Here is a 12,888-nt window from a genome sequence, read left to right as displayed (position 1 = left end):
GTATCAGGGTCGAGATGACGATAAGAGAAGACGAGTTAGCGTGGTGATTTCGGACTTGTAGTAGATTGGATTTTACTACTAGAACTTTAGTAGTGAACCTTAGATTAGCATATTGTACATTATTGTATTTTAATACTGAATTTGTATTTTTATATACAGACATGTATAGTATTTAGATTCCATTACCTTCCGCAGTTACATTATTAAAAGAAAAATTTTTAGACCCTGTTTATCAGAACTGATAATTAAATCCCAAAGATGATTAAGAAGATGATTAGCGTCCGGGTCCCCACAAAATGATATGAATATGTCATCCAAATGCTTATTCCATAGAAATATCAATACTTGGTGAACTTACGTTGCATATTCGAATATATAGTATTTTAATACATATTATGAGTATCTCATTTACGAATCAAGTATTTGCAAACTCAAATTAGGCAAATTTCAAGTAAAACTAAGTACTTTAAAATTTTCATGCTTACTTGAGAATCATGAATTTATTTATTTTTAATTATTAAATGAGATGAATATGTCATCCAAATATATCTTCCATAAACATACCAACACTTGATGAACTTACATTGCTTATTTGAATATCCAGTATTTTAATACATATTGTGAGTATCTCATTTACGAAATCAAGTATTTGCAAACTCAAATTAAAATACTTCTCATTTAGGAAGTAAAATAAAGTATTGGTAGACTCGAATTAGATATTTTTTGTACTAATTTAGGTATCACATTTTATTAACTTCATAAATGACACATCAAAAGTCACTCAATATTACTAACTATATTTTTCTATATCCCGAAATAATCAAAATTGAGTCTTAAAATGGTAAAATCAAGTATATGTGAAATCAAAATAGATACTATTTGTACCAATTTTAGGTAGCGCGTTTTTTATTCAAAAATTTCATCATAAAAAAATATTCAATATTATCTTCAAATTATATATTTTGACATACTCAATCGAATTTGAGTATTTAAAAGGTAAAATCAAGTGTTTGTGAACTAGAAATATGTATTATTTGTATTAATTTAGGTATCACATTTTTGCTTCACGAAAATCATCATCGGTGTCACTTAATATTAACTTCAAATTATATTTTGGCATCATCAAATAATTGGATATGAGTATTTACGAGGTAAAATAATGTATTTATATACTCTAATTACATACTATTTGTACCAATTTAAGTATCACATTTTAACTTCACAAATAACACAATCAAGAGTCACTTAATATTACTTGAAAGTTAAGTATTTTCTTACAGATTTGAAGTATTTAAATAGTCACATCAAATATTTGAAAACCGAAAATAGGTATTTTATTGATCAAAATAACTAATTTTTCTAATTCAACAATGAGTGAAAAACTGTGTTTTTTCAAAATTTAGATGACATGAATAAGCCATCTTAATGCATTTTCAATGAAAATACCAACTTTATTGAATTTATTGTGATAGCTCGAAGATCCAGTATTTTCTTACACATTTGGAGTATTCAAAGAGTAAAATCAAGCATTTGGAACTCTAAAATAGGTATTTTGTTGGTCAAAATAAATACCTAATCTTATTTCATGATGAGTGATGACCTATGTTTTTTTAAAAAATAAAATGACAAGAATAAGTCATCCTAATACATTTTTCATGAAAATACCAACAATGACTGAATTTACGGTGAATGCTCGAAAATATAGTATTTTATTATATATTTAGAGTATTCAAAGAGCGAAATCAAGTATGTGAAACCCCATTATAGGTACTTTGTATGTCAAAACAAGTATTTACTTTTATTCCATGATAATTGAGAAACAATATTTTGATAAAATTATATTTTAGATGGAGAAAAATGATATAATTTTGGTGGATAAAATAATATATTTATTTAAATAATAAATGGTAAAAATGTAAAGTTTGTTTAATGGGTAGCTAAAACTAAATGTATAGATTTGTCAGGTACTGATTTCTAAAAAATAGTTGCTAGGTACTGAATTTTAATGAAAACATTGACAGAGGTATTTTTGGATAATTTACCGAAATATTAAACTCGTTATATATATATATTTTTTTTTAAAAAAAATAATGAGAATAATATTGGTCTGCCATTTGAACCACGTCGAAGCGTCTCCAAGAAGAAGCCGGGGGGAGACAGATATATATATATATAAATCAAAGTCTCCTTCTTACTGACGGGCAACTGCGCGACGTCGTATCAGAGGCCCCTTTCCAATGGATATCGATCCCGACGATGTTTTCCGAGACGACGATGACCCGGAGGACGAATTCTACCAGGTTTTCTGCTTTACACCCCTTTTCACCGTACAAGCTTTGAAGCTCTGCGTGCAACTATCGACATGCTTCAAAATGCGCAGGAAAAATATGCAACCAAGGAGGAGCTCGTGTATTTGGTCGACGCTTCACCCAAAATGTTCTCCACAGCTTGCTCTCCGGTTGTCTACTGTTACTCCGTTTATGTACTTTTATTTTTTGCAATTTTTTTTGTAGCCTTATCTGGACCGCTTTTCTACTACGCTGTAATGATGATTTTTAGATGAGATTTTATTTGTAAATAGTTGGTTATTTGCCAAAAATTAGTACTTTGAGTGAAGAGACAAATATGAACATGGAAAAATAGATGCGCTTCTGCAGCAGTGGATTCATGATATTGATTGGTCATTATGATGTATGTTTTCCTTATGTTCGTTTTCTCTTGGATTCTTCTTTTCCGGAGTGTGAGCTACATGGAAGCATGATGCACACCCTTGATGCTAAAAGCAGTTTTTCTGTTGGATATAACAATGCGGAGCATGAAACTAGTGGACATCTGATATTTTTTTGGTTTTATTCTTTGGTTTGAGGTCTAGGATAATTATTTCCAGTTATGTTCTGGATTCAGAACATAGCATTTAATTCTTAAAAGCTGAGGCCTACTTACTTCATTTTCCCATCATCCGCGGACGCACAATGAAGCAGTATCACCTTTTCTATGAGAGACAAATCTGTGAGATGTTTTTATGAATGTTCCTTGTTGACAAGTCAATACTTTCAGGAAGATCAGAAGGATGTCACTCACTTTCAAATTGTTGTCCGTTGCATTGCACAGTCTTTGAAGACTCAAATAATTAATAGGTCTTATGATGAAGTTTCGATATGCTTCTTTAATACCGTAAGCTTCTTTTTTTGACAAATCTAGTCATACTACAGAATCTCAACCCCTCATCTAGTCATAAATTCGCAAATTGAAGTTATCTATTTATTTGTTTTTGTTTCCTTAATTTCTAGAGGGAGAAGAAGAATATTCAGGATTTGAATGGCGTGTATGTTTTTAATGTTCCTGAACGTGAGGATTTGGATAGACCCACCGCCAGATTCATCAAAGAGTTCGATCGCATCGAAGGTTAGTTTTTAGTGGTTTTATCTGAATTAACAGCCTATTAATTTGTGGAACTGCTTGTGATATTTGGATCTCCAAGGTCCAAAGTTGTCTGTTGATGATTGTGCATCGAGGCTAATTACTTCCCCTTACTCAAAACAACATCACTTGCATATTTTTTATTAGTCTTTGAGTAATGATTACATGCCGATACCCTATAATAACACACATTGTGGTATGGATATGAAATTAGACGGTAACTTTTCTTTGACATGATTTTTATTTTTCACTCATTCATGATTAAGAAAATTTTGACATGGTTGGTAGCCTCAAGTCCTGAATAACAATCTAGGTTTAGAAGGTAATTGGCTAAGCTTAAATTTTAAACATCAGTATCAAGCCCTGACACCTTTATGATGCTTTCACAGCTCTACTCACCATCTGAAATATTTATTTATTTTATGACAATATTTTATGGGAGAAAAAATTTAGAAGTTATTATTTAATATAATTTGGGATTTTTGCTTTTATTTTTATAAAACATTTACTCCTTATTAGCACAATATGTCGGTGCTTGTATGCTCATGTGTTACTTATTTGTTATACATTGTTGTGCAAAGATTTTTTTGAGATGTTTTAAGTTGCTTCTGACGTAAGTTGAATACATCTTAAAATTGCTTACACGGCTTTTGGAACAACATGGTTGACTAGTGCAATAGTTGCTTAATAAACTTGTCTTTTTTCTCTTTCATTGGTCCTTGTAATTTCCCGAGGCTAAGAATATTTTTGGCCGGTGCATAGTTTCCTAAAGGTTTTTTCACCATTCCTCGTGCTTTGATTGCTCTCTTGACCTTAGCAGAATGCAATGAAGTTTGTGATAGTGTTATAAAATAGAAAATATGTAAGATTACATTTACATTAACATGACGTGACTCAATGGCACATATTTTTACATTAAATATCTGTTCTTTTCTTTATGGCCTTCCTATCCTGCCACCGATGGATTATTTGACTCTTGATACATTTTTAACACATGCAGAATCATTTAGTAAAGAAATCGGGAGTAAATATGGCATTTTGTCTGGGTCACGTGATAATTCTCTTTACAATGCTCTTTGGGTTGCACAAGGACTGTTGCGTAAAGGGTATGCTTTTTTGTAAGATTATTTTATACAAATCAGAAATTGGGTGAGGTAGGCTTATGATTTGGTATGTTCAAACATTTGGTCACAATTCTTTGATATGGTATAAAACTTCTGGTAACATTGTTGATGCTACTTTCTCCAGGTCTGCAAAAACAGTTGACAAAAGGGTTCTGTTGTTTACAAATGAGGATGATCCTTTTGGAAGTATCAAAGGAGTAACAAAAATGGACATGATGAGAACTACACTTCAACGTGCCAAAGTAATGTCTCTTTTGGCGCATACACCTTCCCTCAAATTTTTGACTTAATTGACTTCTAGAAATTCAGAGACTTTTAAACTTTGTGCTATCAGAATGTTGGTAGACTGGTTCATAGATGATATACGAAATGTTCTGTCGGATTCTTTTCAGGATGCTCAAGATCTTCACATCTCAATTGAAGTCCTTCCCTTGAGTAGACCCGGTGACGAGTTCAATATGACCACTTTTTACGCTGTATGTTCAATCTCAAGTGGATGCTCTGTGGTTCAAACTATTTAGTTCACCTTGTTCAATTCAATTGTCATATATTCAGGAATTACTAGAGATGGAGGAAATCGAGCTGGCTCAGTTTAAGGCATCCGCAGGAGAGAGGTGTGAATTTGTCGGTGTTTTTTGGCTGTTTTCGTGTCTATTTGATATTTCCTCGAAGACCAAAAATTTATCATGACAGATTTTGCTTTTGTCACAAATTTTTTGTCGAGTATTTGATTTTTTTCTTCTGTTTCTGGATTTGGTCAAGTTAACACTTTCATACAAGCTATCTATTTTACCCTATAGTAATGTTAAAATGGTATTAACAGAAGTTTGTCAGTTTCTTGAACACTTTTGGTTTATCTGATGCATTGTTTTTGAGCTAGCATTAGAAAATGACTTTAGATGGTAGTTGAATGAACAAGAGAAGTAGGAAAAGTGAGTGCTCTTTTACACAAAAAATGTAGCTTCATCCATTTTGAAAAATATTTATCCTTCCCTGATTCAACAATTTAGAATATTGCCCATCTACGGACCAAAACTTGTTCACGTAAGACCAAAATTTGGCTAACTAATTGTTATAACGGAGAAGTGAAGAAGTCCTTGCTTAATTTTATCATTTATGTCCAAAATGATATTTCTCATTTATTGTGTGAATTAAAAAGTAAATGAACGAGGGTGCTTGGGTGTGCAATGCTTGGTATAGTTTCTTAATTGAAAAATAAAAAGACTCTATCATCTTCTGAAGCAAACAAAGCCTTCAAAACACAGGAACAAATGTCTATGGATAAAATTATGCAAAATAAATGGAAACCCATCTGAACTGGTTCAGTTCTGTATTCTTTAGCATCTGGAGATTTTATGAATTTGGATAGGGTGGATGTGCTAGGGATCATGTTGGTGTATGGAAGGACATGAAGTTGAGATAGGACTCTTAAATCAGCTGCATCATTGCTGTGTTTACCTCGTACCAGAGACAAACCAAAGGGAGTAGCTTTGTTGTTTCTAGAATCTTAATACCGTGTTTTATGTTACCACTGGATCATATACATGACATGTGGAAATGTGGAACAGGCTTCACTAGAAATTTGTTGTCAAGAAGTTGGATGTTTACCTTTGAGGGACGAATACAATAAGCTTGCAATTTATTATTTTTAGCTAAATATGACAGATTTGAAGACATGAAAGACCAGCTCAGAAAGCGCATGTTCCGAAAGCGCAGAGTTCGAAGAATAAACTTCATCATCGCCAGTGATGTGTGCATTGAGCTGAATACCTATGCTTTAGTTCGTCCAACCAATCCAGGTTTGTATTCCTGTTGGTTGTATGAAATTTTATCATCATATCTAGGTTAATTACCACTTAATTCTCTCTCGTATTGGTTGCAGGGACTATCACTTGGCTTGACTCAGTCACTAACCTTCCTCTACAGGTGCTAATTCTTTGGATAATTGACTAGATTTGTTGTCTATGAATTTAAGACCCCTCTTGTACAAGTTTAGGAGTTCCTGTTCTTTTCAACTTGAAATAATTGTATTAATTATGGTTGATTCTGAAGCTTGCGATTCTAATATCAGTTCGTCATTGACATTTGTAGACAGAAAGATCTTTCATCTGTTCAGACACTGGTACTCTGCTGCAGGAGCCACCAAAATTGTTTCAGAGTTATAAGAAGTGAGGAAACTCTATAGTGTGAGCCATTAGTTGATAACTTTACTAGGCCTTGAAAATATACCTTCAACGATTCCTGGTTCTCTATTTTCTTTGATGATGGATGAGTCAAATTTGATATACCACTTGGCAGTTTGGTTTCTATGTGGTTGTTTATGAGTACCGGCATCACTTGTTGGACTCTCAGTGTGAGGTCAAGTTTGATCTTTCCATCTGTTTTATGTCTGTCGGCGTAAAGCTGTGACTTGTGTGAGTGTGTGTATATTTTTTATTTGTTGCTTCAAGAGATGATTATTAATTAAGAGCATGAATATTTTGTTGCAAGTATTTTGTGAGAATACCAACACTACTACAAACAATTTGGGTGTATTTTTTTTTATTTATAAGCTATTGTTTGTCAGCAGTGCACTAAAATTAGAAATGTTCTCATGTTGCCTTGGTCCCAGATGTTTGCTTTGTTTTAAACAAGCATTTGATGTTCGCTCTAATACCATTTCCGAGGTTTTTATTGATGTTGGTTTTTCCAGTGAGAATATCATGTTCTCGGCCAGTGAACTTTCTGAAATTAAGAGGGTTTCAACTGGACATCTTCGTCTTCTTGGGTTCAAACCTTTGAGTTGCTTAAAAGATTATCACAACTTGCGGCCATCGACCTTCGTTTTCCCAAGCGATGAGGTTACCGATTTCCATTCCTTTGTTATGATGCCTATTACGGTTTTATTGTTTTGATGCACATGCACATGGTACTCTAACTTGTGCTGTGAAATTTGTTTTGAAGTTGTTTCTCTCCTTTTTTACGAGTAATAAACATTGTGCTTTAAATAAACAGACACTATGATTTAACTTTTTGACTTTTGTTAGCACAACTACATCACATCTTAATATTATGTGCCTAGAGTGAAGAATTGTAAAAAAAGCCGAGCAGAGCACTGTGGTTTTTTAATTTGGTCTGGTGACTAGAACTATTTAATGTAGCACCTGTTCAAACTATTGCACATCTTTAGCGAGATACTCAAGCTTCTGGTAAGCATGAGAACTTCCTGGTAAATCATGTCCAATTCCAACTTAAAAGCTCTGCCAATACATGCAGCTAACAGCTATGGTTGTGGTCATTGTTACCAACATCTTGAGCAGACAAGTTGTTGGAAGCCTCAAACTAATGGCACTTTATGGCAATTGTGGTCAGAATGGTTTACTTTTTTCAGTACTTCTATTTTCCTTTCTTTTTTTGAGCTCTGTCCTTTTATCTTTGTTACTATGAACATGGCAATCAACCATTTTTAAGTATGTGGTTCATTTAGAAGTTCTTTTTTTCTATATTAATGATCACTTCCTTCATTGTGACTTTTAAAAACCATAGATGGTGAGCCAACTCTCTCTCTCTCTCTCTCTCTCTCTCTCTCTCTCTCTCTCTCTCTCTCTCTCTCTCTCTCTCTCTCTCTCTCTCTCATCCATTCCCACTGGACATCAAGACTTCGAGCTCCACAAATCTATAACTTCTTTTATCACAAATCCACAAAGTTATTTATGTAAGCTATCTTTGAATACAATCATTGGGATCTGAATCGAGTCTTTCATCTGCTGCTTTGGTGACTTCAAACTTATTCAAGCTCATCTGCAGGAAATGTTGGTGGTATTTATATTCTCTTGGCGAGAACTTATTTTTAATTTTTTAAGCGAAGCCAAGCTTGTCTTAGGACACAAAATTCAAACCTTTGCTTAAACTTGATAATTGAAGCAAGCTGTGTTCCTTCAGAATAAATTGAGTGATCAAATAAATTAAAACTTTGGAAAACCTAAAATATCGACATGCATGTACCTGTCTCCAACCTTTCTCTAGACATGTTGAGCTCAGTTCAACTATTCAAGCTCAAAATCTGGAATTTCATTTGTGAGTGACTTTGGCTGGTCTTATTTGGTGTTCTACAGCCTATTGATTTTTTCTTATTCGTTTAACACTATATTATTTGTTCAACACTTGTTGCCGCTAATTTGAATATAGGTTATGTGCTAAATGTTTCTGTTTTGGTGCAGGAAGTGATTGGAAGTACGTGTATTTTCATCGCTATTTACAGATCCATGTTGAAACTGAAGCGGTGAATTTTACCTTCAACTGCACTTTGATGCATTATATTTTTGTGTTTTCATTTACGGAGTAACAATTTCTTCCCGGAAATTTGTTTTGATGAACGGAAAGAAACTTGTTTTTTTTCTCATTAATGAATCAAAAGTAGTTTTGGCTTCTGAAAGGTATGAGGTATGGGTTTCCGTCTTGCTTATATTCCTTATGAAGATCACCCATCAAAAATGGAATAGACATATTTACAGATGTTTCCCTTTAATATGCAATCACTACAGGACAATATCACTTTTCCTTAATTCCTATGTTGTTATTGTTGTTGTTGTGTTGCACTGCCAAAGGTTTCACATCATAACTCGAGTTTTAGTACTGATAGATAATGTGACATGATATGAGTTAGTGGATGAAACATTGAGAAACAAAATTTTGCGAGACATCAAAAGAAATTGTGAAGTATGGTATGGAAGAACCAACTTTTGAGAGCAGTATGGTCAAGGAATTATGTGGACATCTTTTTCACATGTTCCTTTCGTTTTCATTAGTTAATCATTTTGAGTTGCAGTTTTGCAGTTGCATTTTATGGAAACCCCTCTCATCCTCAGTTGGTGGCTTTAGTCGCTCAAGTAAGTTGTTATTTTATGTTATTCGGTGAAATTTAATTGTAATAATTTAAGATGGTCGGTCAGCTTTATAAAGTTAGAACCCGATTAATAACTTCATGTGATACCACTCTTTTAGCTATGTATGACTTTTCATTTGCTGAAACCCAGATTACTTGCTTATTATTGTACTAATGAAGGATATAATCTTCTATCCTCTTATCTTTATAATCTTGATGTCTACTTCTGCCCGGGAAAAAATTCCAACAGCTTTGTGTACCTTTATTCTTTTATTTGATATTTCTTAAAATGCATAGCTTGAATATACAATTGCATGTATTCTTGAACTGCAGGAAGAGATTAGGAGTGGCAGTGGTCAGGTTGAGCCTCCTGGAATGCATATGATATATCTTCCATATTCTGATGATATAAGACCCATTGAAGAGGTAAAAGTATTTCTGTGACATTATTGAGTTTCTTGATGGAAGCCAGCTTTTAGTGCTAATGCTATGTGGTTGGTTGCAGCTTCACACTGAAGCAAATCCCATTGCTGCTCGAGCAACTGATGACCAAATAAAGAGTGCCTCTTCATTGGTGAAGCGTGTAGACTTGAAACAATTTTCAGTTTGCCAGTTTGCTAACCCAGGTAAGTTCCATCCTCTGAAGGTCATTCTCACAATCGCAAGAACTCTGTTGTTTGGCCTGGGATTTTGTTTATAGGTTTGGATCCATAAACGACTGAATTAAGTATTTGAGATGTACCAGGATATTTGTCTTCACTGTAAAAATAATTGTCACAAAAATAATGCAATCATTAGTGAAAATACATTGGCCAATTTATGAGCATATATATACTTTTTTAGAATTGAAATCTTGAAGTCCTGTGATAAGTTTTACACTTTTGCCATTGTGGAATAAATTGCAATCCACTGGTTTGAAGCAGTTGTCTTTAGTGTGCCAGTATTATCACAATTCATCTTGCAGCCTTGCAGAGACACTATGCAGTGTTACAGGCTCTAGCATTGGATGAAGATGATATGCCTGACGTGAGAGATGAAACTCTCCCAGATGAAGAAGGCATGGCCAGGTAACAATTGACGTGAATGGAATCCTTTGTATATACTTTTTCCAATCTGTTTGATTGAATTTGAATAAAAAAAATAATTTCTTCAGAAGAAAGAATTAAGAAAATAATAATAACTCGCTCGGAAGTGAAATCTGTGTTCTCTTTCATCTAAACCTTTTGAGTTTTCTTTTTTGGGGAAGACCGGGTATAGTGAAAGCAATAGAAGAATTCAAGCTCTCAGTCTTCGGACAAAATTATGAAGAGAATGACGTGACTACTGGAAAAACAAGCGAAGCATCCAAAAAAAGGAAAGCAATTGCTGAAAACGCAACAAAAGAGTATGCTAACTATAACTGGACCGACCTTGCAGACAATGGAAAGGTGGGACTGACCTTTCCTTATATGTTATATTCCCCTAGCCAAAAGATTATATATTGTCATGATGAGATGCTTCATGAACTCTTGAGAGTTGATGCAAGTTAGATCACTAGACTTGATGATATCCTGCAAATCTATTACCGTTGACATAACATAGCAAATGAGAATTTCAATTCGAAGAATATGCCGCATGTGGGGATCGAGTAAATTTAAACCAGAGCATAACAGGATGTATGTTTGTGCACTTGACCTGGAGAGAAGTCAGTAAATTGACTCAAAGTTTCTCTCATTATGCTCTCTTGTTGATCCCGAACCTTTGTAGATAATGAAATGTTGGAACATTTTGTGAAATCGGTATCATTTGCACTGCCATTTGAACACCACCTTGAAATTGTTTTTTAAAGCATTCGGAAAAGGTTAGGCATGTGGCGACGCAGATCACTGCTCTTCTCTGTTCTTTATTCATCATTAATTAGCTATAAAACTAGTTCTGGAACATAACTGGGATTGTGAATTCAACATTTTTATTTATATATACTGTTTTAGATGATTTACTCATATGTATACTCCATGCATGCAACAGAAAATCTATATAGTAGTCATTTTCATGCATCTGTAACAATCCTCTGTTTGTTTTGCTTACCATGTTTGGCAGTTGAAGGAGCTGACTGTTACAGAGCTGAAGTACTACCTGAATGTGAGCAACCTTCCTGTTACTGGGAAAAAAGAAGCTCTCATTAGCAGAATCTTAACCCATATGGGTATAAATGAATTATGTAAATTATCATCATACTTTTTTTTCGAGCTCGACTCGTTTTTGGGACGGATTTGATAAGATTTTTGGCGTGGTAGGTTATGTCGGAGACTCCAAATATCATAATATAGCAATATAGCAAACTCGTGCTCCTCAAGAATCCTGTGAAAAATAGATCTTAAAGGTAGTATTATGACAATTGAGCTTTTACCATCATATAAATTTATTTAAAATATATCCAAAATAATAGTTCCAAAAAAAAAAAAAAAAACCAAAATAATCTCGATGCTAGTTCTATATACGAATTAATATAAAATACCTTGCATATCAAATTATATTCTCCTTTATTTAGTTGATGTTTTTCTTTTTTCCTCTTGATTATATTATTTTCCCAATGTGTATATTTTTCCAGATATTGAAATAATTAAAATGTTTATATTTTTTTAAAATAGAAAATCCTGTGTTTGGTTAATAAATATGGGATTTAGAATTGGAATGGGAATATCATTTTAGAGTAGGTCTCATGTGAGACCGTCTCACGGATCATAATCTGTGAGACGGGTCAACGTTATCCATATTCACAATAAAAAGTAAAATTTTTAGCATAAAAAGTAATACTTTTGCATGAATGACCCAAATAAGAGATCCGTCTCACAGATACGATCCGTGAGACCGTCTAACACAAGTTTTTACTATCATTTTAATGTTTGGTAAATGTTGAGAATATTAATTCAGGATCCAATTGCACATTTATAAATAATATTATCAGATTTTAAGTAATTATTTACTACTGTTTTTAAATAGCTTGTTTAATAAAACATTTATGTAAATTAACATATAGGCTTTATCAAAAGATGAGTGTGTCTCATGTGAGACCGTCTCACGGATAATAATTTGTGAGACGGGTCAACTCTGCTCATATCACAATAAAAAGTAGTACTATTAGCATAAAAAATCATACTTTTTCACGGATGACCCAAATAAGATATATATCTCACAAATTCGACCCGTGAGACCGTCTCACACAAATTTTTGACATCCCCCAAATCCACAGCATCAATCACACTTCGTTTGGAAATATAGAACTCATTAATGAGAAATAATTTTACACTTTGATTTCAAATGTGTCAAAAATAAATTATCATTTAAAAATATATCACAACTGATGTTATAATTAGGAATGACAATGTGGCATGGCTCGAACATGTTTGGACAAACTTGAAACCCGTGTCAAAACTAAACAGACCTAATCCGATTGGACCCGCTAAAAATTATACAATGCACGTGTTACATGTCGTGCAT

At 33.5% G+C, this 12,888-nt stretch overlaps 1 protein-coding gene and 1 long non-coding RNA gene across 2 annotated transcripts; one reads left to right on the top strand and one right to left on the bottom strand.

Moving 5' to 3' along the window:
- The first annotated feature begins 2,102 nt into the window (after positions 1-2,102).
- LOC140827745 (ATP-dependent DNA helicase 2 subunit KU70) lies at positions 2,103-11,753 on the top strand. The gene is made up of 19 exons (XM_073190559.1): positions 2,103-2,300; positions 2,381-2,458; positions 3,058-3,174; positions 3,291-3,405; positions 4,421-4,526; positions 4,669-4,786; positions 4,937-5,020; positions 5,100-5,158; positions 6,210-6,343; positions 6,427-6,470; positions 6,636-6,712; positions 7,237-7,384; positions 8,744-8,805; positions 9,352-9,412; positions 9,742-9,834; positions 9,914-10,034; positions 10,373-10,475; positions 10,655-10,835; positions 11,488-11,753. The coding sequence occupies exons 1-19, from the start codon at positions 2,238-2,240 to the stop codon at positions 11,662-11,664; spliced, it is 1,941 nt and encodes a 646-aa protein (XP_073046660.1). The 5' UTR covers positions 2,103-2,237; the 3' UTR covers positions 11,665-11,753.
- On the bottom strand, positions 7,951-8,737 carry LOC140827746 (uncharacterized). Its single transcript, XR_012117027.1, has 2 exons — positions 8,176-8,737; positions 7,951-8,115 (listed from the first exon to the last, which is right to left on the bottom strand). It is a non-coding gene; the product is annotated as an uncharacterized lncRNA (long non-coding RNA).
- Positions 11,754-12,888: the final 1,135 nt, after the last annotated feature.

Source organism: Primulina eburnea, chromosome 3 (genome assembly GCF_022965805.1).
Source record: "Primulina eburnea isolate SZY01 chromosome 3, ASM2296580v1, whole genome shotgun sequence".
Taxonomy (NCBI): domain Eukaryota; kingdom Viridiplantae; phylum Streptophyta; class Magnoliopsida; order Lamiales; family Gesneriaceae; genus Primulina; species Primulina eburnea.
This window is presented reverse-complemented; position numbering and strand designations above follow the sequence as displayed.